Source organism: Sycon ciliatum, chromosome 4 (assembly GCF_964019385.1).
Source record: "Sycon ciliatum chromosome 4, ocSycCili1.1, whole genome shotgun sequence".
NCBI classification, from domain to species: domain Eukaryota; kingdom Metazoa; phylum Porifera; class Calcarea; order Leucosolenida; family Sycettidae; genus Sycon; species Sycon ciliatum.
The window spans coordinates 8,454,784-8,481,799 of NC_088646.1; the positions used below are offsets into that span (position 1 = coordinate 8,454,784).

General features: G+C 47.9%; 1 protein-coding gene across 2 annotated transcripts in view; it reads left to right on the plus strand.

Annotated features, from left to right (window-relative positions):
• LOC135814280 (kinetochore-associated protein 1-like) overlaps positions 1 to 27,016 on the plus strand; it is a 135,962-nt gene that overhangs the window by 30,968 nt on the left and 77,978 nt on the right. For both annotated transcript variants that reach the window (XM_065327379.1, XM_065327380.1), the window contains exons 27-33: positions 4,477 to 4,536; positions 5,229 to 5,306; positions 10,819 to 10,923; positions 11,096 to 11,198; positions 11,988 to 12,052; positions 15,240 to 15,338; positions 15,677 to 15,732. In XM_065327379.1, the coding sequence (XP_065183451.1) occupies positions 4,477 to 4,536; positions 5,229 to 5,306; positions 10,819 to 10,923; positions 11,096 to 11,198; positions 11,988 to 12,052; positions 15,240 to 15,338; positions 15,677 to 15,732 (566 nt within the window). The remainder of the gene's footprint in view (positions 1 to 4,476; positions 4,537 to 5,228; positions 5,307 to 10,818; positions 10,924 to 11,095; positions 11,199 to 11,987; positions 12,053 to 15,239; positions 15,339 to 15,676; positions 15,733 to 27,016) is intronic.

Sequence of the window (27,016 nt, forward strand, 5' to 3'; positions counted from 1 at the left end):
AGCCCGCTCACCCACGTCAGAGTACAATGTGAGTATATGAGGGTCACGTTGGGGAGCCCGCTCACCCAACGTGCCATAGTTCAGCGGCTTCTTATGGTAAGTTCTGCTGCATTCTTGGTCTTGCTTGCTTGATACTCTGACCTCTCGTGCGGTCACTGCGGTGACGGTTTTGGTTCTTGCACACGTCTCCTGTCTTGCACTTAGCTCTTGTTATACAAGTACAATGTCATTATTATTAGTCTTGGCTCTTTGCACGAAGCGCCGAGGCATCGTGGAAACCTGTAGAACGTCGTAGTGACGTGGTTTTGCACAAAGCCTGGAGTCACATTTCCAGGAAGTGAAGCACTTCCAGGAAACGTACAACGCGAGAACCTACCTGACCAGGTTCCGGCCTTGGATCACATGACGTGTCATGCCAAGAAGGCATGTCACCTACGTGGGAAAGCGCGTGTCGCTCAACCTACATGGTAAGCACGTGGGACAAGACACTGGCCAAACCACGTTGTACTAAAAGGGCGTGACAGCTCAGCACAGAGCTGCTCACTATGTAGATCCTGCTGTCACAGGACTATCAGGCAGCAGTCGTCACGTTTCTGGGACGTGACATTTCCCCCGCCGTTGAAGAATCACGTCCCCGTGATTATCCTCAACCGATATGGTAGTCGGTGAGATACCGCGACGTTGCCAGTTCCGGACGTGTCATGCCCCTGGCTCCGCGACGGATACAATAGGTAAGTCAACTGGAGATGCAGGATGCAAGTCCAATCCACCACAGGTTTTGGTGCGAACACCATTGTCATCAGCCGAATACAGCATATCACTTGTATCAGGCTCACTTGAACCGGGCTCATACGACTGAACAATAACACTGACTGCTCACGAGGAAATACAAATTCCCCGCCAGGTGCCAGGCACATAAAGCATTCACTCAATCCGATGGTGCTACACAGTTGTGACACAAGATCGGTAAAGAGCTCGTAGTAAAATCCATCCGATAACGAGCAAATTGGGACCTCACTCGCAACAACTCATCATCCCCAGATGAGTCTCGCCTACCAGGCTCCTCGACACAGGGCGTCCCCTGGTCAGCCAACACTGTGCCCGAGGGATCCAGATCCAAATCATCCTCTCCCACCACAGCCTTTCCACTTCAGTTCTAGGACCTCGTCCTATATGAAGCGCAGACCATACTTCTTCGGCCCCAGGAATCCCATCCTGGCCTGTATGGTCACCACCGTCCCCTTCTCCGTAACGCGTTGCTCACTACGCAAGCTCATCACCACCAACCGAAATTGGCTACAACTGACCGATCCGGGCGCCTCATCCATAGAGACCAACTGACTCCTCTGAGCAGTACACAACCCGAACCGGTGCACAGTTCAGTCATTTGTTGAGGATACAAAGGCACCCATCAACATCACACTTTCACAGGACACAGTTCCTTCTGCAGGAAACTGGTCAACTTTCACCAAGCACAAGGACCGCGTCGAGTAACGAGTACACACTCCAGCACAGACTAGTAGGTCATGTACTGTCCGGCCATCCTCTCCACAAACTTTTTTTTTCACAAACAGAACGTCTGGAGAATGAAGATCGACAACAAGGTCAGAACTCGCCATCCTCGCGACATGATCGTCAAGAGCATTCGCAGATAAAACTGCTTCCGCCAGCACCAACGCTGGGCGTCACAAATCTTCGTCTGGTGCGTCGACACGCAGAACGAGATTTGAATTCGTCCACAACTAGCGACGTGGTCTGCATCCTCCCATCGTTTCAGCCATGAAACAACCGGGTCTTCAAACAGCACTCGCCATTGCGCGACTGAGAACAAACTGAGTGCAAACGTCAGTAAGGCCTCATCGTTGAAGAGACGACTCGTCAAGCTTCAAGCGGTCTCAACAAACACCATGTCTGAAAAGTGGCGTTTTCTTGTCGAAACTTGAGAACTACACTGCACTACTCCGTGATCCAGTCGTAGTGACTACTTTCACAACGCTCCGTAAAGAGGACCCAAGCCCTGTTTACGGCTCACATGGTACACGGGTTCACGAACCCTTCCATATCTGAAGCTGAACAAACGCGCACTGCACTCATAGATCTACTTGAGAACTGCATGAATGCAAACAACTCCTCGATCGATCGTGCAACTGGCAATACATTTCGCACCTTGGTGTCCGCCATGTAGTCCGCAGCAAAGCAAGCTCGTCGTGCACTACGAACTCGCACTGCAGCGCTACAGGAACACGAGGTACGGAACGAAAGCCAGTGCTGGATCCGAAAGAGAAACGCACTCGAAGCTTTCTTCGTACCAAGTTGGAGCGTCCAACACTGCTGCTGCTCTGCCACGTCTATCACCAAGAACCTGCCATCAGAGACAAGGTTGTTCACGAAAGACTGCTGTGGACATCGCGTCGTTGCAGTTGCAGAGTGAGGAGAACTTAGACCATCCTGGTCACAGCACCAAATGTCGCGTCCCCGGCTCACAGTGACCGGACCCCGAAATCACTACGAGCGGCGACTGAATATAGACGTGTGGCCTCACGACAAGCCCAACACAACCCAGGGGCCAACCAATATAGCTGGCTTGGTCCAAGTTCAACCCCACACGATCAACAGATAAAGACTGTTAGTTTTACGTTGTGAGTAGTTTCAAATCCGAGCTCAAAGTACGAAGACAGAGAGCTGAGACCGAGTCTCGACTGCTAGACTAGACTAGACTAGACTAGAACTGAAAACTGAAGTAAAAGAGAGAATGAGAGCTTCTTTTATAGGGTGCTTCAGAGATATATGGCGTGATCATTGCGAGGTAATTCCAGGAAATAGCAGAACAAGTAAAACCGGAATGTGCGCAGCCAGTCAGCAGAAATGCAGAATATACGTACGGTGATCATTCGAGAAGAAAGAGAAAGAAAGACATCGAGAGAAGAAAGACCAAATTGGGACGTGGGGAGCCCGCTCACCCACGTCAGAGTACAATGTGAGTATATGAGGGTCACGTTGGGGAGCCCGCTCACCCAACGTGCCATAGTTCAGCGGCTTCTTATGGTAAGTTCTGCTGCATTCTTGGTCTTGCTTGCTTGATACTCTGACCTCTCGTGCGGTCACTGCGGTGACGGTTTTGGTTCTTGCACACGTCTCCTGTCTTGCACTTAGCTCTTGTTATACAAGTACAATGTCATTATTATTAGTCTTGGCTCTTTGCACGAAGCGCCGAGGCATCGTGGAAACCTGTAGAACGTCGTAGTGACGTGGTTTTGCACAAAGCCTGGAGTCACATTTCCAGGAAGTGAAGCACTTCCAGGAAACGTACAACGCGAGAACCTACCTGACCAGGTTCCGGCCTTGGATCACATGACGTGTCATGCCAAGAAGGCATGTCACCTACGTGGGAAAGCGCGTGTCGCTCAACCTACATGGTAAGCACGTGGGACAAGACACTGGCCAAACCACGTTGTACTAAAAGGGCGTGACAGCTCAGCACAGAGCTGCTCACTATGTAGATCCTGCTGTCACAGGACTATCAGGCAGCAGTCGTCACGTTTCTGGGACGTGACAGTAACGCTGCTAGTTCTTGTTTGAGTATTGAGTATTCGGGTAGAAACCGAGCAAGTACTCGAGCGATCTTGAGTTTTCTGGTAGAAACCGAGCAAGCACTCGAGCGATCTTGAGTATTCCATCCTTCTAGAATATCATGGGATACGTTGTTGATTTGTATACAGTTGTGGCATATCTGCACACTGCACCTCTACTTGTACGTAGCCCTTTCAGGGTCACAGTGCATTTACTGCGTCTGGGCACTGTGATTCAGTGCATCAGTACAATTGTGGAGATAGCAGCAAACAAAATGTCACAACATTCTTGTTTCTCAACGGATTTTCACAATTTATGGCTTACTGGAAAGCTGTTTCCCTGCTCGTCATCTTCAATGTGCTTTCAGAGCATACAGCACCCCAAGGGCGCCCCTAGCCTCGTCATCAGTGTCCCTATCATGCTCCAGCTTGGCATGAAGACCACGCACAACAATTTCCTTCGGTTCGGGGCTCATACTCAACGTAGAACTATGATTCATACTGCACCGAACTCGTGAGATTCAATCGATTCAAGGGTGTAGTCATTCGTCATGTTGCCTTTGAAACGTCATTGGGAAATCCCCTTGAATGCCTTGAAAGTAAAAAATCGCCAGACAGAAACTAAAAAAATGTTCAGATCGAAATCACGCGTTCAATTTATCGCTGCTCGATCATTTGTTGAGCTATCGCCACACCGAGACACCTCTGGAAAGCCCTTTCCAAGACTGTTCCAATGAGCTATTGATCATGGCGATGCGATATTCCTATTTTCAGAACAAGTGCTTGCTCGAAGAATATTGAGCTGGTACTCGAGGAATTGGTATACTCGTTTCACCCCAAGTTTGTATGCTTTCATGTCTGTGGTTGGGTGTACATGCGGCTGTGCATGTGTGTGCCTTCTCGTTAGGATATGCTGCGTCGCATTGTGCACAGTGAAGAAGACACTTGCATGGATGATGCCCTGGAGGTATGATGAAATATGAGGAGAAATGGCGGACTTGATCATAGTTTGGCTGTAAAGTTGTGCTTGTCCAGGTGGTGTGTTTTGATGTATGATTTCCTGCTGGAGTGTACATGTACAGAGATACAACTGTCAGTAGTTGTAGGTTGTCTTAAAGAAGATTATGGTAGCCAGTACAATTCAGTATGGTCAGGCTGTGTGATGTTAGCCAGTACTCTGCAGCATGGTCAGGCGGTGTGATGGTAGCCAGTACATTAGAAGTAGGACCTGCAATGCTACTATGGATGTAGTACATTCATGGTGATGTAAGTGGATCACTGGAAGCCTTCTCCCAGGTCTCCCACGATGGCACTAGCTCTAAGAGTTCTTATGCTAGTCGAACCTGTCCAGGATGTGTGTGTGTGTGTTTGCTAACGCCTGTCTGCTTTCTACCACTGCTACCCATTTGCTACTGTGCATCCTCAGCTTTGACAGTATCCTTTGACAGGACAGACACCAATAGATGTTATGCCGTGTGATGCCATGCACGAAAGAAAAAGAAAAAAAGTATTCACCCGCCCACACCCACCCGCAATGTGTTGTCAGTGGAACAGTATGATGTGTAGCGAAGTGTATCTGAATAAGCCATGCATGCATGCACTTGTGGAAGTCTTGACTGTCTGACAACCCGGCGTGTGACTGCTGCTTGCCTTTTGCAGCTGGTTTCCGTCTTCCACAATCTTGATGCCAGGGATGCGTATGCTTACCGTTTGAAATGGCTCTGTAGCCGGGACAAGGTGAGTGTGCACGGTTCTATCCTACTTTTAAGTCATGTGTCACCGCCCATGTTGCCTTGGATCATGAATCATGTGTGGTGAATAATTATATTCTTCCTTTTCTTTTTGATTTGTTGCGTCTAGTTTTCCCTTCTCCCGTGTCCATCGTTTGCAAAATTCTGCGTTCTTCTACATCCGTTTTTCTCCCTGACGTTCTTTTTTTTTTAGAGTCAAGTTAGTGTAGCATCACTGACATGTGTGTGTGTGTGTGTGTGTGTGTGTGTGTGTGTGTGCATGTGTATGTGCGCACGCACGTGTGTGTGTGTGTGTGTGTGTGTGTGTGTGTGTGTGTGTGTGATGTATCATGCTAGCTACTCATGTATTGCGCATGTACTTCAAGTTGTTATCACCCGCATAACGCGTATTGTTACGTTATACGCCTTGCTTCACGTGATTACGTCATGTCTCTATTGGACGCATGCACGCATCCATATTCTGGATTCATGTGTTCTTCTCCTTGCTCTTCTTCCTCACTTGAGAATGTAAATAATTAGTTTCTATTATCTTGTCACCAAACTAGTTCCTGTTGTCTAGTAGTAGTGGTGTGCATGAGAACATAACATGGCGCAGTGAAGTTTCGTACCTGTGTTTTTCTAGTTGCCCGTGGTGCATCCCGGTTGTGTTCGCACGAGGCCTGCAGGTCCAATTACATTTTATTTATTTCTCTAGTCGTGACCGTCTTCTGAAATGTCAGATGCAGCTGCACCAAGTGTGCCGAGCGCAGATATCGCTGCTCTTGCTGATCTCTTCAAAAAGCAGATGGAGGCAGCCAATGAGCGAGAGAAGCGTCTCGATGCAATTATCACTGGTCTTACTCAACAGAGTCAGCCTCGCTCGTCGCCAGCACCGCCAGCTCCAAAGCCTGTCGCGGCGGAGCGACCCATGCTGCTGTCCTCCGCGTCCCTGTCAGAGTTTGCTGCCTGGCAGGAACTGTGGGAAGACTTTTCTCGGTGCCAGCACCTGACAGCACAGTCAAGGGAAACCAGGGTATCTGCCATCCGTCAGTGCCTTGACGAAGACCTCAGACGTTTCATCAGGGAGGGCACCATTGTCATCGCGACCAATCCTGATGCGTGCGACGTCTTGGAGGCGGTCAAGCAGTTTCTTCGCCGACAAAGAAACCCGATACTTGACCGAATTGAATTTTATAAGCGCACGCAACAGAAAGGGGAATTGTTTGACGGGTTCCACACTTCCCTGAAGGAATTGTTTAACACGTGTGATTTTGTGGAACACGAGCTCTGTTCTGCCTGTTCGGCACGTGCCTGTTCTACGTGCAAAACTAATCTTGCACGGGTCCACGCGGACATGATGCGAGACCGCATTGTGATCGGTATCCTGGACGACACCACCCGTCACAAACTGTTGTCCACCTCCGACCTGACATTGGAGGCGACAGTCAAGGTGTGTCGTGCAGAAGAGGCAGCCACACAGACCAGCCACCACATCCCTACCGCCGGCCAAGTCAATGCTGCCAGGAAGTCGTCTTATCAGCGCGCGAAGTTAGCTTCACAGCCCCCAGTTGAGGCGAAGCACACTTCTGCTCGTGATAAGTGCCATAACTGCGGACGCACAGCGCACACGAAATCGCCGTGTCCCGCGATCAACAAAGTGTGCCTTAACTGTAATGGAACGGGTCACTTCCGGGCAATGTGCCGCAGGCCTGCCAAGAAGCCGGACAAGTCGTCCAAGATCGCACACTTGCGACTCAACCGAGCATCTCTGTTGGACGACGCAACAGTTTCCGTTGCCACCCAGCTTGTGACCGAGCCAGAGCCCGTAGCTCTTAGTTGGCTCCCGGATACTGGTAGCGACGTTGATGCCATCGGCACTCAACACCTTGACCAGTTAGGCGGATTTGTCGAGAACCTGCTTGACGACATCGACGATGTTCGTACCGCAGATGGCGCCAGTCTCACCCCTGTTGGCAAGATTTCGGCGACTCTCAGTTGTGGACCAAACCAGCACACGTCCACCATTCATGTCTATGATGGTTTGACTGATGCCCTCCTATCCCGTTCATCCTTGCACGCCCTAGGATACTTGCCGTCCGGCTGGCCGAAGCAAATCGCAGCAGTCCAACAGGTAGTCCCATCGGTCGTTCCCGATGCACCTGCGGACAAGGTTGTGTCCAAAGCCACCGACTCAGAGACGATGAGAGCCGAACTCCTAGCTGAATTCGCTGACGTCTTTGATGACTCTGTGTTGAAGCCAATGCTTGGTGGACCTATGGAAATTAGAGTGCGAGCTGATGCTAAGCCTGTCGCTGCATATCATGCCCGCCAGATCCCGCATGCGTACCGTGACCAAGTGAAGTCCCAGCTGGATGACATGGTCCGGGATGCCATCATCGAGGAGGTCACCGAACCCAGTGCGTGGTGTCACCCAATTGTCATCGTGGACAAGAAGGGGACAAACGAGAAGAGGCTCACCGTTGATTTCAAAAAGCTCAACGACCAAGTCGAACGCCCTGCTCACCCCGCACCAAGCCCTCGTGACGCTGTATCCAGCGTTGGCAACGCAAGATATTTCACCAAGCTAGACGCCCGCCACGGCTATTGGCAAGTTCCTCTGAGCGAGGCCTCCCGTCCGTTGACCACGTTCATGACACCTTGGGGTCGGTACAGGTACCTACGCAACCCACAAGGATTGGTCTCTGCCGGAGACGAGTTTAATCGCCGCACCGACGCCGCGTTCGCTCATATCTCCCAGTTCCAGAAGGTCGTTGATGACTGCCTCGTCTACGATAATGACCTGAACACCCACCGATCTCACGTCCGGGATGTCCTGCTCTGCGCCCGGGAGAATGGCATTACTCTGAGCGCCAAGAAGTTTGTGTTCGGCATGCCAGCCGTGGAGTTCTGTGGTTACCGCATCAGTGCTGACGGCTGGACCGTCGATGATGCCAAGGTCAAAGCTATCAGCCAGTTTCCAGCTCCCAGCAACCGCACTGATCTCCGATCGTTTATGGGTCTTATCAACCAGTGTGGTGAGTTCACCCCGCACCTGTCTGAGCACGCCGCCCCGTTGCGCCCATTGCTCAAGACGTCCAACGAGTTTGTATGGGACTCAGTTCACACAGACGCAGTCAACGCTGCCAAGGCTGAGCTGTTGTCACCATCAACGCTGTCATTCTTCCAACGTGACCAGCCACTCCGCCTAGAGACCGATGCATCTGCTTTGCATGGCCTTGGCTACGTTCTGTGGCAGTTGCAAGATGGCAAGTGGCGCATTCTCCAGTGTGGCAGTCGATTTCTGTCGGATCCAGAATCCCGGTATGCTGTCATCGAACTGGAGCTCCTAGCTGTCGTCTGGGCGGTGAAGAAATGTTCTCTCTACCTCGCCGGTACATTGTTTGAGCTTGTCACCGACCACCGGCCCCTCACACCAATCATCAACTCGTACTCGCTCGATCAGATTGAGAATCCCCGGCTCCAACGCCTGGTCATGAAGCTTCGTCCATACCAGCTGCATGCCACTTGGCGTAAGGGTACTGACAACGCTTTCGCCGACGCGCTGTCCCGCAATCCAGTGGATGATCCTACCCCTGACGATGAGCTCGGTGAACACCCAGCCCTTCGTACTCCTGCCATACGCGCTTGCATTCGGAAAGACACCGAAGGCCAGATTGCCAATCTCCGGTTTGCCGAATTGCAAGAAGCCGCTCGAGCTGACTCGGATTATCAGGCACTCCTCACCACCGTCCGGAACGGATTTCCCGACGACAAACGCGACTTATGTCCTGCTGCCCAGCCGTATTGGACAGTCCGTCATCATCTTACAGTCGACCAGGACCTGGTACTGAAAGGTCCTCGCATTGTGGTCCCGCGTTCCCTCAGGCGTAGTGTGCTTGACGACTTGCATGCTGCTCATCAAGGTCTCAACCGTACCAAGGCTCGTGCTCGCCAGGTGGTGTATTGGCCCCAGCTGTCCAACGACATTGACAATATCGTTCGCAGCTGCGCTGAATGCCGTCACCACGCACCTTCCCAAGTGAAGGAACCGCTGCTGGCAACTGAGGATCGTTGTCCTGCCCTCCCGTTTGAGAGCACCAGCGCGGATCTGTTCGAATGCCAAGGCTACCAGTTCCTGGTATACGTGGACCGCAAGACCGGCTGGCCCTGTGTTGCCAAGATAGGACGCACCGCCACCTCCGCTGACGTAGTCCGTGCGTTCCGAGGCTGGTTCGCGGATCTCGGTGTCCCAGCTGTCCTGACGACTGATGGTGGTCCGCAGTTTACAGCGCAGCGTTTCTCCGCCTTCTGTCAGCGTTGGCAAGTCCGCCACGTCAGATCCAGTCCGCATTACCCACAATCGAATGGCCATGCGGAGGCGGCTGTCAAGGCCATCAAATCGCTCGTGTACAAGACCACCACCAACGGAGACATTAATGTCGACGCCTTCCGTCGTGGCTTATTGGAATGGCGTAACACTCCCCGTAGCTCCGGTCAGAGCCCAGCGCAGGCCCTGTTTGGCCGCCCCCTGTCGTCATTCGTGCTTGCCCACCGGACCAGTTTTGCCCCAGCGTGGCAAGAAACCGCTGACGAAATCGACAGTCGTGCCTCTGCCCAGTCTGAAGCAGCCAGTCAGCACTACAACCAGTCTGCCCGTTCTCTGCCTGCCCTCCACCTTGGTTGCCCTGTGGATCTACAAGATCCCCGCAGCAAGTTGTGGAACGCCCGCGGTACCATTGTCGCCATTGGGAGCCACCGCGACTACATGGTCAAGCTTCCCAGTGGCCGAATATACTGGCGAAACCGTCGCTTTCTTCGTCCTGTTGTCTTGCCCGTAGCACCTGCACAGCCGATGCCTGCTACCCCCATCACTCAGCCTGCCCCGCCAGTCCGGCGCAGTCAGCGAAGCCGCCAACCCCCGTCTAGGCTGAATATTTCGAACACTCGTGGCCAAACTTATGATTAGCTGCCTGTGCGTCTTTCTGCCTCTTGTTGAGCTCAGCTATTTTCGTATTCAGTTATCTCTATCTGCTTTGCCGTCCTTTCTAGTTGGTATTAGATGCCTTGTTGTCATCTCAGAAGGGGCGTGAGATACATGTATGTAAATGTAATTGTTATATTTCTATCTCAGAAGGGACGTGATGTATCATGCTAGCTACTCATGTATTGCGCATGTACTTCAAGTTGTTATCACCCGCATAACGCGTATTGTTACGTTATACGCCTTGCTTCACGTGATTACGTCATGTCTCTATTGGACGCATGCACGCATCCATATTCTGGATTCATGTGTTCTTCTCCTTGCTCTTCTTCCTCACTTGAGAATGTAAATAATTAGTTTCTATTATCTTGTCACCAAACTAGTTCCTGTTGTCTAGTAGTAGTGGTGTGCATGAGAACATAACAGTGTGTGTGTGTGTGTGTGTGTGTGTGTGTGCGTGCGCGCACTATAGCTTGCTCATGGCTGTGTTCTCACTAGTCAAGGAATCATGTGTTTTTCTTCTTTCATTTCTTTGTAGGTGTCTGCTATATCAGAGCTAATCAAGAGTCTCACTATCAGCACCGCTGCATCAGTCACCAAAGACTTTGTCCGGCGCTGCTTCAATGTCATTGAAACATTCACGGTAAAAATTCCACTTGGCACACAGCAATGCATCTCCATCTTAGAATTGATCTGTTGAACTGACATAGAATTGCTATTGATGTGGTGATACGAGTGTGTTTGCCATAGAGAAATGGTGTCATAATCACAACCTTAGGTATTCAATCTTTCTTTTTGTGTGTTGTGTTCTGTAGTTTGATAATCCCAATGCAGAGCTGACTCAGATTTACCAGAAGTGCTACAAACAACTAATCTTGGCGGCATGTGCGAGTCTGGAAGCCCTGTTCAGCTTTTCAAGTATGGTCATGCTTGTGTGTGTGTGTGTGTGGTGGGGGAGGGGGGAGGGGGAGGGTGTGTGCGTGCATTTGCGTGTGCGCACACATGTGATTGTGTGTGTGTGTGTGTGTGTGTGTGGATATGTGTGTATGCGTGCGTAGATGCGTGCATACATGCGTGCGTAGATGCGTGCATACATGTATGTTTGCATGTACGTGTACATGTAGCTGACTTCGAATGAACATGACCCGGAGCTCTAGAGGATTAGAGATTGATAGCTTTGCAAGCTGTACCCTAGGTTGCCCAGGCCTGACGAATAGGACTGGCACCGTGCCAATAGCATGCACCTAATACAGTAACTGTACACACATAGAGCATTACTGCTCCATCCAGCACTATGCAGTATTGCAGGCTCGAGTCAGACTTATATTCTGCAGAGTGTGTTGGTAGCTGGAAGTGGATTGGGCTAAAGAAATTCGTTACAGTGCTGCGGCATGTCGGCCTCTGTTAGACTGTATTTGTCCATTGTCCTTTGACAAACTCCGGTGCAGTCATGATGCCCTGTATGCAGTGATGACTTGCATGTCCTATATTTGCTCTCTTCATAGTTATTTGAACTCGGATATTGAGTCAATGAATGTCAGGTGTCGAATCGTTGAATGTCTCAGTACTCCCCGTCAGTTTTGTGACTTGTTGTCGCACTCGCTGACTGTATATTACCTGGTTACTTTGCTGGACAGTTGGTCACAACTCGTAACATTTTGTCCTTTCTTTCTTTTGTTCATAGTTGTTGTTCTCCTTTTGTTTCAGGCTACAGTGCACCACTGGACTTAGTGCACCACATGGATATTCTCATGCGCATGCTGAAACTGTCGGTACGCACCATTCTATTGGATTTGTTTAGCCATGCGTTATTCATGCTGTAGCGCATCACTTTGCAATGGAGTTAAAAGAGTTCTGAAGAAAAGCTTTTCTGCTCTCGCAATTACTAATCGAATCCAAGCATCTTACTGCTTCCAGGTCTGTGCGTATGGCCACTGCTCTGGCTATGCTGATTCTCAGACAACTAGACAGAATCAATGTAGACAGTTTGAGTGTTTCATTATGGCCCTTGGATCACAGGTTGAAGCTTTTTTTGATGATGACTATTTTCGGAGTTTGAGAAGGGCGAGCATCATCCCACTATTTCGAGGTCACGTCGTGTACTGTGCATGCACTGCAATGATAGTGGCTGAAATCCGACATCATGAATAATAGCACCGACGGGCGTTGGGCTACGTAGCGTCAGCGGTTGCTTTGGTGCTTTTTCCATAATGTTGGATTTCACTTTGCCAACGCTGACATATTACGTGCTTCCTAGGCCGCACCGAAAATGTCCTTTGTTTCGAGTTGACTCGATCGAGTCCCAGGGTGGTTGTAGTTGCTAAGTGTAACATTTTTGACGCTGATATGTTTTAGTTTAGAAACTTAATTAGCCGCGATTCTGCCTGAAGTGTCCGTCACTATAGTTGACGGCAGCCGGACCGTCGTCAGCAGCTGCACGGAGGAGGAGTGTTAGAAACTCTTGATCGAGAAGGCATCACTCGCTTTAAAGTCGTGTATACTTCCCCCAGCTGCAACGGTGCTGACAAGAGTGATAATGTTTGGACTTCATTTGGAATTCGGACGCCCATTCTTTTTCTTTACGTTGGAGCAACAGGAAGCTGTAGTTCCTGGCCGGCGACGATCGCTGAACGATCTGTTGGTGCGCAACGTCTCGGAGCTCTGCTTTGCTCGGCGTCTGAGTATGACCAGTTTGGCTGTTCCTGGCGATCTGATCGATCGGGCTATTGTCTTGTTGATTGAAAAATACTATGTAGTAGTAGATCTACATGAGATATACATAGCAGATACAAAATATGTGGCCGATATTACTAGTATTATAAAAGCAGGCATACAACGCTAGCTTTGTATGCCTGCTTTTATAATACTAGTAATATCGGCCACACATTTTGTATCTGGCCTTCTGGGCTAGCTGTGTACTGTATAGATGTGCATACCAGATCTGGCATGCATAAAATATATCAGCAAAAAAAATTAAAAAAAGCTGACCGACCGACCGGTATTTTTCTGGCCTTGTTACCAGAAACAAGAGACTTTTTCTCTGCGGCCCTATTATGTCTCCTTTATTCTCGCTCCACATATACTGGCACACACAGAGACACAGACAGTAATAGCTACAACACACAAAGTGAAGTGTAGTTGGCCGCAGCCAGATGTGAACCGGATAACGAGTGAGGTATGGAAGCAAGGACTGAGAACAGAGGGTCTCAGATAGAATAGGTGTGCCAGCGGATAGCAGAAATAGGCCATGATGCAGAGCCACTTGGGACCGTCAGATTAATTTTCCTGGACAGAGCCAGCCGGGGAAAAAACCCTCGCGCCAACGGACGCAGTAGTGAGGGAAAAAACCGGGTGTATATCCCCAATGGCGATTAGGCATCATGTAGGCATGGCAAGCACATCACGGCAAAAGTGATCATCATCATCATCACAAGCCCATAGCCCTAAGGCCGTCGGGTGTCACAGAGCAAGCATGAACAAGCGAGCACCATAAAAATCGATCGCGTGCAGCAGCGAGCAGGGACTGCACGTCAAGTGCAGTCCATGAAATAATATTATCAAGCCATGACATTCTGGGCCTGCCTCGGCCACGACCTCCAGCAACACAACCCTGAAGAACAGTCAATGACAAACAGCCGGAACGAACAATATGACCACAAATTGCAATTTCCTTTTACGAACAGAAACAATAAATGGGACTTGTTTGTGAATACTATTTATTTCCTCTCTAACAGACACATTCGTCCGGTGATCAGTGAACGGAATCCTGAGAAGGTGTCGATAGCTTCTCATTTCGAAAGCCTCGTTCTTTTTCACAATTTCAGCAGTTAAGGTCCACGACTGGCAAGCTTAAAGGAATATGGATAAAACAATAGCATTGAGTAGACGTAATTTCGAGCCGATACTGATGTTTCTATCCCTCCAGATTGTTACTAGTCGTGCAACAGCAGCCGAGGCTGCTGCGATCCGACTCCTCACTTCTTTGATTGAACGCTGATCATTAGTAATCGTCCTACTCAGATATTTAAACTCGTCAACCTGCTCGAGCTGCTTCCCGTCAATGGCTATGCTTGCGGACAGACCTTTGCTTGCTCCCGTTACCAGCAGCTTACTCTCCTCAGTGCTGATTTCCATGCCGTATGACTTTGATGTGCTGGCCAGCCGGCCAGTAAGGTCTTGCAGTTCTTCCTCGCTGCCAGCCACCAGATCAATGTCATCTGCAAATCGCAGGTCTGTTATAATACGTCCACCAATGCTAATGGAACCCGCGAATCCCTCTAATGACCTAGATACCAGTTCCTCCAAGAAAATGTTGAATAGAGAGGGTGATAGAATGCAACCTTGCCTAACGCCAACGGTGGCATGGAACCAACTGCTATCCGTTGTTCCTACTCTTACAGCATTCTCGGACTGCTGGTACAGGGACTCGATCAGTGTGATGATAGTCGGGCTAAGCCCACACTTGCGCATTATCTTTCACAGGGCTGCGTGCCACACTCTGTCAAATGCCCTGCGAAAATCGATGACATTGTTATAGATGGGTCTCTGATGGTCACCATAACGCTCTGCCAGTGTACGGATGCCAGTGTACGGATGCCAGTGTACGGATGATAAAGTGATAAAAAAAAGCAATAATACGTAAGATGCACAGAAATGAAGGGTGGGAGGGCAGGGACACTGGTGAGACTCAAAACTGACGGAAGAAGTCAGGAAAAGAAACGACAATAAAGAACCAACCAGATGCCATATTTGCAACTGAAAACGTTTCGCGAGAAATCATTTCTCACCTATCTCGCGCAGAGAAATACAATTTCACTCCTTTCGAAGGCGATAAGCCAGTCCCACCAGGAATATAGTTATTATTATTATTATTATTATTATTATTATTATTGAGCACTTGCCATTTTCTCATGCTCTTCCTGCTGGTTTGTGCTGCTCACTTTCCTTTGCACAATGAAGCATGAGTTCAGCCTGCATGCCAAGGCCAGTGAATTCCTGTCGGAAGACTCGCGAGTGGGCCTGGTCGCCTGTTGGCTGCACACTTCCCAATGGTCACTGGTAAGGGACGGCAGTGAACGCACGTGCATGCACCCTGGCTTGTGTTACGTTTGGTGTGTTGGTGTGTGGCGTGACCTGTTGGCTTGCATTACGTTTGGTGTGTTGGTGTGTGGCGTGAGTGACATGTTGGCTTGTATTACGTTTGGTGTGCTGGTGTGTGGCGTGACCTGTTGGCTTGTATTACGTTTGGTGTGTTGGTGTGTGGCTTGACCTGTATGCTCCTGTCATGGATACCAGTATTCATAATTCTACTCGTGGACGATAGTGTTAATTGATATGTTTTATAACCGTCAAATTGCTAAGCACAGACGCTGTTCGTGTTTGTGTGCTACATGCAGTCTGGCGATGCTTCTACGGACGAGAGCAGCTCCTTGGCCATTCAGAAGGTACAAAGGTAAATTGCTCCTGAGCTATGCTCAAGTTGTGTTATGTCACAATGCGATTAGAGTATGTCTGACGTAGCCAGAGATCCAGCGTCCACTGCCCTTTAGTGTGCATGCTCATGTCTGTGGGCGGACGCTGTTCGCGTCCAAGCAGCCAGGAAGTATATAGGTTGTGTGTGTGGGTAGCCGGCGGGCACGTTGCCTACTGTGTGTTCAGTGAGTGGGCAGAGTGCCCTGCGCTGCTGGGCTGCCATCACGTGTGTATCGGGTTACACGTCCATGTCGTTCTGACGGACGACGCCTAGGCTTTGGTATCCCACACATATCCTGTAGCACCACGTACGTTCTGTAAAGATTGTCATGCACGTGTACGCGGCCAGTCAGCCATTCGAACGATAATGCGATGTGACGATATGGTTTAGATCGCAATACTGTAATGGTCGCGGTTTGACTTAAAGAGATATTAGTAGGTGTCGCATTATTGTTCGAATATTTAGGAGTGTGCTACTAATGGGCCGGGGATGTACTTCCTCCGCGTCGTCGAAATTGTCGCAGTTTGACTAGTGACTTGTCACTTGTTACTGACAACTCCATAAACTAAGCCATTCAAAACTTATTACACAGTATGATAGTCTGAAGACTAGAGTAACGTTCCAGGACAATTGGACTGAGAGTTTTCATGCAGAGATGAAGTCCTCGTCGTCGCTGATGTCAATGGACGCAAAAATATCGTTCTGAAATATTTCAAGGAAGGTTGAAAGTTGGTCGCGCCTCATCTCAAACGCTTTGACTTTCTCCACAGGACAAGAGCTGCTATGCTTGTCGTCTGCTAGCTCTGGATGATTTCTACTTCACCACCAACGAAGCCTAGTAAGAATACACGATCGTTGCGAGGTCGGTTGATCACCGTCGGCGGAATCACCTCGATCTTGAAATGAACTTTTTTTAGCCGTGGCATGGCCACAGCTCATGCAGGTAAGTGTAGTATCACGTCCAGCGCGCACTCTTTTTCAGCATCACTGGTATACCATGGTACGGCACCTGCGCGTGCATCACTAGCACTACGTGTAGAGTCTACACGGCTCTTGCAGGTACAATCATGTACTAGCACTGAGTGTCTCAGCCAGAGCGACAAATTTTATCGCTGTTGTAGGCATTTAGTTTGCCGACCCCTCGATGTTTCTCCAAGCGCTGCCACTTGTTCCACGAAGTCATTCTCACCGCAGCTAAGGTAAAACAGTGATGGGGCTTGAGTGAATGGCCATAAGCACGAGAAATGTGCAGGCTGCAACGCCTGACTGATCTCAGCGAGTCGAAATTACCATCGCAGCGACATCAACGAAGAAATTGCGTCTAGTTCAAAAATTCCAGCTTCCAATAACAGAAAATAGAACTTTGCCGTCACCCTATACTGATGAATATCGCCTATGTCCGATTCCTTTCCTCTGGTACGAGTGCTGGTGAGTAAATACCGTGTTTTATATCAAAAGTCAAACTGCGACAATTTCGATGACGCGGAGGAAGTAAGGATCGGGTAGATTGCAGTGTCTTAATGGGCGCGGTTGTATAATATAGAATGCTGAGATCATTAACAGAGGACTATGAGGAAGAGCAAAATGACAGGGGTGACAGTGTTGAAGCTCTGAGCAGACGGCGTCGGCAGGAGTGCCTACGCAGAGAGTAGAAGATAGGAGAAGAGAGGTCCCGCCGCCTCCAGAGTCGCCGTGCTCACGAAAGGCTACGCCGGCAGTAAGAAGCGACAGAGCAAATATCCCGTCGTTTGGAGACTCGCCGACTTCGTGACAAGATGCGTCGACAGCAAGAGACCGCTGAACGGGCATCCAGTCGGCAAGAGAAAAGACATGATTTCATGCCCAACCTTGTTCGGTCTGCGGTCGGTAGGGCCGTCATCACGTGACGCAACATGACTGGCCCTATCCCGTTCGTGTTCCGTACCATGCCGGCAAAGACTGCTGCCCACATGTTGAAATAGGGCTTTCAACTGCGGGATCACAACGTGAAACAACTTGATAGAATGTGTATATCTGCAAAGTGTATCGAGGGAATGCATGCAGCGCAAGGCGATACCGCGGGTTCAAACCCAAGTGATGTGTATAAAAAAAGATTGAAAAAATGAAATAAGCTAGTACCATATTGTTATAATAGACACCCTTAGCAAAAAAAAACGTTACTTTGTAACGGTATTACAGTAAGGGGAAAAATACCGAGATTTGGGTTCGACCTTTAGCAAGATGCACGCTATTTTTAAGACGTTGTTGCCATGAGAATAACTTTTATTCCGGGCGCTACAACCATTTATGGCTCCACATACGTCATACACGATGAAATGGGTACGCACTACGCAATATTTGGCCAAAAAACGTACCGTTTGTCACAACGATACATCAGCCCCCATAACGGTTTTACGCTTCAGCTTTAACGCTATGTGGGTAATCAAGATATGAGTACCGTAAAAATAATAGAGTTATCGTTGTTTGCTACGGGTGTCTCATATATTTACTTTTACTTCGTAGAATGACTTGTACCTGTCTGAGAGTTGGAGTTTGGAGTTATGTATCCATGTGCGTTTATGAGCTAAATTTTCGATTGTCGTACACATGTTTTTGTATTGCAAAGACGTTTCTATCAGTTCGAATAACACACATGATAGGCAATTAACGTTCTTATACTGGAGACGGCGCTTAAAAATGTTCAACCAATTACTCGATACAAAGAAAGCAGAAATACCAAAAAAATGTCATGCTACATGTAAGTACCATGCATGCAACACTGAATTCCACTGAGACTGTGCTAATAATAAACACTGTGCTAATGTTGTTTGGAAATACGCTCACAGTGTGCGTGTATTAGAGACTGCACTAGTAATGGAGAGACCGGTACTAAAATTGGAGAATATACCGTGTATTCACAATGAAAACCATACACGTGAAGTACATGTTGTAAATATGTCAACAAGTGAGAGTTTGAACTGGCGTGTATTAGAGACTGCACTAGTAATGGAGAGACCGGTACTAAAATTGGAGAATATACCGTGTATTCACAATGAAAACCATACACGTGAAGTACATGTTGTAAATATGTCAACAAGTGAGAGTTTGAACTGGATTCTGATCTACACCAGTACACATGGACTATACATGTAGGTACAATGACATGTTGTTATGAAGTGTGCTGTTGTGCAGGTAGAGCCACTTCTCAAACCAATACTGGAGTAAATACATGATAGAGCTTTTAGTGTGTGCTGGTTAAGGAATTCTTCAGGCGTTCACGAAATGGAGCTGTTGATTGTTCAGCATCCAACTTGCACAATGGAGCTGTTGATTGTTCAGCATCCAACTTGCACAATGGAGCTGTTGATTGTTCAGCATCCAACTTGCACTTGCTCAGCTCTTCGGTGACAGCTTCGGCTTCTTTGTCCAGTGCAGTGTGTGAAATGTCAGTGTACAATCTTCCTGCCATGTGGATTTGCTGTTTATCCACATTGTTATCATCAACAGAACTAGCAGCAACAGCAACAGCACTAGCTCCAGCACCAGGCGTGGGAATTGCAGAAGAGGAGGATTCTGCTGCAGCCTGTGTACTACCTTCTTTTGCTGTCAAGTTGTGGAGAGTTAATGGTTGGGCCTGGCTTGTGACGGCTTTGCGCACCTGCTCCAGGGTAGTTTGTAGGGAGAGAAGATCAGCGGATGTCATACTTTTGTCTTCACACAGGAGTTTGAAGAGCTCTTCCTTATCCTCCCTTGCACATCGAATAATGTCAGGAACCACGCGTTCGCAGAATGTTTCCAACATCGACCGAAAAAAAGTAGTATCCAAGCCGAGTGGGTAAAAGCTGGCATCCAAGCAACTACCGGTATTTGTCTCAATCACAAAATGGATAGCTTCATTGCGGCCATTTGCCTTGCAGCTTTGCAAATTTGCAGATTTTGTGCAATAGCCACAATCACATAGAATGCAAATTCGCCTCCAAAGAGAATATAACGTGATCTTACATACTGTGAAGAAATTCAGCGCCAGACTTTGCTCACACATGTGTTGACTGTCCCACACACCTACATCCACGCAATTAGACACATATTGGCGGCACCACTTCAGCAAACCCTGTAGCCTCTCAAGGTTCTCCAGCAGCAATGCACTGCAGATGTAGTGTGTGCGAACACATGCTGGTTGTTTTCCTGACTTGGACTGACGTTTTGTTTTCGATGGCTGCATGTGTGGGCACTGTAGTGGCACAGGTCTTACCACTCGACGACGAAACTCAGCCACATCATATTTGTAGAAGGATGGATTGAAGATTCTCTTTGCCTCCAACACAACAGACTTCCACTCATCACTACTCCGAGATACGGCACTACAGCTCACTTCTTTTCCAACACACGTATCCACAATGATGAAGAACTGAGCCAGCATAGTGTACGCATCATCCAAGAATGGTAGAAACTCAGTGGCACTGAAGAGATCTGCTGATGCCACACTGAATTCCTTCAAATCGTTATGCTCACCTTCTTTCTCACTCTTCAATAGTAACAGCTCACCAGCATAGCAGGAACAGAAGACTTCCAAAATGTCAATGGTCTCCAAAGAAGCAATTTCACATAGGTATTTCCTTGATCCAGGTACATGTGTTGCAATGGTGTCAACTATACATTGTAGGCTATGAAACACATAGCAGAACTGTGCCATGAACCCAAGATCGTTGGCCGTAATGTGCTCAAAAGCACGGAACTGCTTTGGAGGTACTTTTGCGCGGCATTGATCTGGCTGATCGCTGAAGACGTCCTGGAAGATGCTGTCAAATGCTGAAAGTCTGTGCTGCAAACAACTTATAAAGGTAATGGGCCCCAAAGCACATCCATAACGGGAGAGTCCAGGAATTCTTTCCACATAGCACATGTAGGTCTTCTTGTCTACTGTCTGATTATCTGCTAGAACCTCTGATTTGAATGTTCCTACGTACTCGTGACTCTGATATATTGCCTGATGCAGACTGTACTGGAATTGAAGACAAGAAAGGAGGAGGTTTACACTTTCAGTGCTTTCAAAAACCATATCAATCAGCTCCTCATGACGTTGCTGGCAACGTGAAAACACCGACTGTACTGCTCTGCATGACTCCTCATCTTTTACCAACCGCTCCTTTGTCTGGTCTTCTGTTTCTGGCACAGTTCGGGTAACAGGCTTGCCTTGGGACACGGCATTCTTTCTCTTGACAGACGTCTTTGTCTTCTTACTTTTTCTTGGCATTGTGAAGGATGAAAAGTAGTCAGAGTCTGGAATACGAGTGACATCAGTTTGACCATGAAACACTTGGGCAAGCTCAACTTGTATTCAGAAATGTTGAAATCTGCACTGGTCGTTGTCCTGCGACCTCTAAAAAGTGACTTGATGTAGCCAGTCAATGTTCACATTACAAACACAACTTGTACCAAGTGAGATGATGAGAGTTTGTATACTTCTGGTAATACGCATGAGCACCAGTACACTAGGCCACCTGGAATAACTGGACAGAACGCTGCAGAGCTGAACGCAAAGGATGGCAAAAAACTGTACTGAATTCTGAAATGGTTCAGGCCAACTAATATCGTTTTCCCTGGGTGCTACCACTCATGTGTATGTCCAGAGACTCGACTGATTTCACACTGTACTGGATGGGTGATAAAACTCACATTACCTGCCATATTCACTGCTTGTCCAGTGTCCCTATAGCTGGCACTTGCATAGTTTGATGCAGGTGACAGTAGTGCTGGCAGCATTTATAGTGCTATCTACTTCAAGTAGTAAACATGGTGTTAAATGTGACAACAAGTCAACAAAACATGCTAAGTTCACCAAATCTTTGTCTGATAATTGTTTTCCAATGTACAATGTCTGTACTGAAGCGATGATTCTATAATTCTTTAAGCATAAAACTATCTCACTAGCAGTACTAATCTCATAAGACCAAGCTGGGTGTCTCTGTAGACAAGGTTGACGAGCGCTGGAGGATATCCCGAATGCTGGGCTCACTTCTGGGTGACATTGAGGATGCGACACAGCGCAGGCAATTAGACAAGGCTACCTTCCGATCCATGTGGTCTCTTTGGAAGTGCCGAGGACTAACCGAGCCTCTGCGTATGAGGTTGTACTGCGCCTTTATCTTGCCGATACTTCTATATAATTCAGGCGCCTGGGGCCTGACGTTTCCTAGCAAACGGTCCCTGGACGCTTTCCATAGAAGGCAGCTCAGGTCACTTCTCGGCATCACATGGCTGCAGAAAATTTGTAATTTGGCTTTGTATGCCCGATGCGGAATGGAGACAGTGTCGGGCTTGATCCAAAATTCACGCTGGAGTTCGGGCATGTGTTTCCTGGGTAAGGACACGCCAGCACGATTGAGCATCGAGCAGTACTTTCAGGCATCCATGGGGAGGTACCGTGGGAGGCCGAGGGTGACACTACCAATAAAGCTCCACATCAATCTGTCCCAGTCAGACAATGGGCAGCTGTGGAGTGCCGATAACTTGCACCGTCTAGAGCGGATTGCTGTGGACCATCCAGCATGGAACGTGCTGGTGAAGAATATTTTTGTACCGTAAAACTATTTCCCTTTAAATACGGTATGGAATGTTCTAAACAAACACATTCCGACGGAGTTTTTGCAGAACTCAACTATTGTTCACATTCATAAGCAGGTGTTTCTGAGTGGACCAGCAACGACGTGTATGCACAATGAAAACCATACACATGAAGTACATGTTGTAGATATGAGAAAAAGTGAGAGTTTGACCTGGACTCGGTTCTACACAGGTATACATAGACTATAGGTACAATGACTAAAAGGACATGTAGTTAGAAAGTGTGCTGTTGTGTGAGTAGTGTCACTTCTAAACAAATTACTGGAGTAAATGCATGATAGAGCTTTTAGTGTGCGCTGGTTAAGAAATTCTTCAAGCATTCTCGAAATGGAGTTGTTGATTGTTCAGCATCCAACTTGCACTTGCTCAGCTCTTCGGTGACAGCTTCGGCTTCTTTGTCGAGTGTGGTGTGTGAAATGTCAGAGTACAATCTTCCTGCCATGTGGATTTGCTGTTTATCCACATTGTTATCATCAACAGAACTAGCAGCAACAACACCAGGCGTGGGAATTGCAGAAGAGGAGGATTCTGCTGCAGCCTGTGTATTGCCTTCTTTTGCTGTGAAGTTGTGGAGAGTTAATGGTTGGGCCTGGCTTGTGACGGCTTTGCACACCTGGTCCAGGGTAGTTTGTAGGGAGAGAAGATCATCAGATGTCATGCCTTTGTCTTCGCACAGGAGTTTGAAGAGCTCTTCCTTATCCTTCTTTGCATTGTGGATGACTAAATCCACGAGTTGACAGAGTGCTTCCACCAGCGGGAGAAACATAGTATTCTCCAAGCCGCTTGGGTAACAGCTGGCATCCAAGCATCTGCTGGTGGCTATCTGTACCCCAAGTTGGATAGGTTCCTCTTGGCCAGCTGCTTTGAAGCTTTGCAAATTTGCAGATTGTGTGTAATAGCCAAGATCACATAGAATGCAAATTCGCTTCCCAATAGAATGTAACGTGATCATACATACCGTGAAGAGATTTAACACCATACTTTGCTCACAAATGTGTTGACTGTCCCATTTACCTACATCCACGCACTTAGACCCATATTGGAGGCACCACTTCAGCAAACCCTGTAGCCTCTCAAGGTTCTCCAGCACCAATGCACTGCAGATGTAGTGTGTGCGAACACATGCTGGTTGTTTTCCTGACTTGGACTGACGTTTTGTTTTCGATGGCTGCATGTGTGGGCACTGTAGTGGCACAGGTCTTACCACTCGACGACGAAACTCAGCCACATCATATTTGTAGAAGGATGGATTGAAGATTCTCTTTGCCTCCAACACAACAGACTTCCACTCATCACTACTCCGAGATACGGCACTACGGCTCACTTCTTTTCCAACACACATATCCACAATGACGAAGAACTGAGCCAGCATAGTGTACGCATCATCCAAGAATGGTAGAAACTCAGTGGCACTGAAGAGATCTGCTGATGCCACACTGAATTCCTTCAAATCGTTATGCTCACCTTCTTTCTCACTCTTCAATAGTAACAGCTCACCAGCATAGCAGGAACAGAAGACTTCCAAAATGTCAATGGTCTCCAAAGAAGCAATTTCACATAGGTATTTCCTTGATCCAGGTACATGTGTTGCAATGGTGTCAACTATACATTGTAGGCTCTGAAACACATGGCAGAACTGTGCCATGAACCCAAGATCGTTGGCCATAATGTCCTCAAAAGCACGGAACTGCTTTGGAGGTACTTTTGCGCGGCATTGATCTGGCTGATCGCTGAAGACGTCCTGGAAGATGCTGTCAAATGCTGAAAGTCTGTGCTGCAAACAACTTATAAAGGTAATGGGCCCCAAAGCACATTTATTATGGGAGAGTCCAGGAATTCTTTCCATATAGCACATGTAGGTCTTCTTGTCTACTGTCTGATTATCTGCTAGAACCTCTGATTTGAATGTTCCTACGTACTCGTGATCCTGATATATTGTCTGATGCAGACTGTAGCGGAATTGGAGACAAGAAAGGAGGGTGTTTACATTTTCAGTGCTTTCCAAAGCCATATCTAGCAGCTCCTCGTGACGTTGCTGGCAACGTGAAAACACCGACTGTACTGCTCTGTGTGCCTCATCAGCTTTTCCCAGCAGCTCCTTTTTCTGATCGTCTGTTTCTGGCACAGTTTGGACGACAGGCTTGCCTTGGGACACAGCATCCTTTCTCTTGACAGACGTCTTTGTCTTCTTACTCTTTCTTGGCATTGTGAAGGATGAAAAGTAGTCAGAGTCTAGAATACGAGTGACATCAGTTTGACCTTGAAACACTTGGGCAAGCTCAACTTGTATTGAGAAATGTTGACGTCTCCACTGGCCGTTGTCCTGCGACCTCTAAAAGTGACTTGATGCAGCCAGTCAATGTTCACATTACAAACACAGCTTGTACCAAGTGAGATGATTTAGAGTTTGTACACTTCTGGTAATACCCAAGAGCACAAGTACACTAAGCCACCTGGAATCACTTCACAGAACGCTACAGAGCAGAATGTAAAGGATGGCAAAAAACTGTACTGAATTCTGAAATGGTTCAGGCCAACTAATATCGTTTTTCCTGGGTGCTACCACTCATGTGTAAGTCCAGAGACTCGCTTGATTTCACACTGTACTGGATGGGTGATAAAACTCACATTACCTGCCATATTCACTGCTTGTCCAGTGTCCCTATAGCTGGCACTTGCATAGTTTGATGCAGGTGACAGTAGTGCTGGCAGCATTGATAGTGCTATCTACTTCAAGTAGTAAACATGGTGTTAAATGTGACAACAAGTCAACAAAACATGCTAAGTTCACCAAATCTTTGTCTGATAATTGTTTTCCAATGTACAATGTCTGTACTGAAGCGATGATTCTATAATTCTTTAAGCATAAAACTATCTCACTAGCAGTACTAATCTCATATGACCAAGCTGGGTCTCTCTGTAGACTAGGTTGATGAGCGCTGGAGGATATCCAGAATGCTGGGCTCACTTCTGGGCGACATTGGGGATGCGACACAGTGCTGGCAATTAGACAAGGCTACCTTCCGATCCATGTGGTCTCTTTGGAAGTGCCGAGGACTGATCCGAGAGCCTCTGCGTATGAGGTTGTACTGCGCCTTTATCCTGCCGATACTACTATATAATTCAGGCGCCTGGGGTCTGACGGTTGCTAGCGAACGGTCCCTGGACGCTTTCCATAGAAGGCAGCTCAGGTCACTTCTCGGCATCACATGGCTGCAGAAAATTTGTAATTTGGTTTTGTATGCCCGATGCGGAATGGAGCCAGTGTCGGACTTGATCCGAAATTCACGCTAGAGTCTATTCGGACATGTGTTTCCTGGGTAAGGACACGCCAGCACGATTGAGCATCGAACATTACTTTCAGGCATCCAAGGGGAGGTACCGTGGGAGGCCGAGGGTGACACTGCCAATAAAGCTCCACATCAATCTGTCTCAGTCAGACAATGGGCAGCTGCGGAGTGCCGATAACTTGCGCCGTCTAGAGCGGATTGCTGTGGACCGTCCAGCATGGAACGCGCTGGTGAAGAATGTTTGTGCACACACTTGTCACGAGTAGAAACAGCCATGGCACCCTTATAGACTCATAGCAACCATTCTAAATAATAATATTACTATTTGAATCTTCACTGGTTTGAGGGAAAGACACAAATGGGAAAAGCCTGAAGAAACAATTGACTGTCACTACCAAGACTCGAACCAGAGACCCTCACTTGTAGCCAGCGATACCCTAACCACTGAGCTATGGTGCAGTCTATTTGAATCTCTTAATAATTATCTGGCAACTCAACCTCATACATATAGTTATCTGGCCACCCATTGACCATGATGCTACATGAGGAGTAATAATGATGGCGTTTTTTCCAAGGGGACCAATTATCATTTTTATGACGCTCCATGTTACTGAAGTATCAACTTTGATCATTGGTTTTGTAGAGCCCTAAACCCTAGTAGATATCTACATCTGCTTTGTTTCAATGTCCAGGATAAGCGAACGCGGGGATCAAGTATAACTGCTTGGTTGACGCTGCTACTGGATTGCGTATAATAATAATACTACCTCCGACAAGCGAAACTTGGCGCGTTTTTTTACTTCAAATTACTCGAAATAACTCACAATTTACAATCAAAACTAATGATTGACTCACCAAAATTCAACTTTGTATTGCTCAACAAGGACCTTAGAGACATCTGTTAGGCTGAACAACTCTCCTCTGATTCAGAGATCGCAGTTTCTTTTGGACAGGAATTGTCCCTGTTTTGAGACGAAAGTGCGACTAGAGCGGATTCAGTTGCAGCAAGTACCTCTGTTGTAATCGCTCTGACAATCTCGATGTCGCTCCTGTGTGCAGTGCTCGAGCCACGGTGTCGAGGGTAGTCGTTTCCGCCGCCACTATCCAGATTGAAGTGGTAAGAACTGTGCAACACCTCCACAAGCGTCTGGAGTCCAACTGTTTTGCAGGGTATTCGCGCCAACTGTCCAAGATTGCCTGCAGCAATTCCTGGCGATTTTCCTTAGCCACCAGAGACACATCGCTCTGGTGACTGTTGAAAGGCACTAGGATTGTTTGGCATGGACGCATGGACTCTGTGCTGGCGGAGTGACTAAGAGGAGAGAGAGAGAGAACTCCTTGGTTTTGCATTGCAACGCGAAAGCACGACG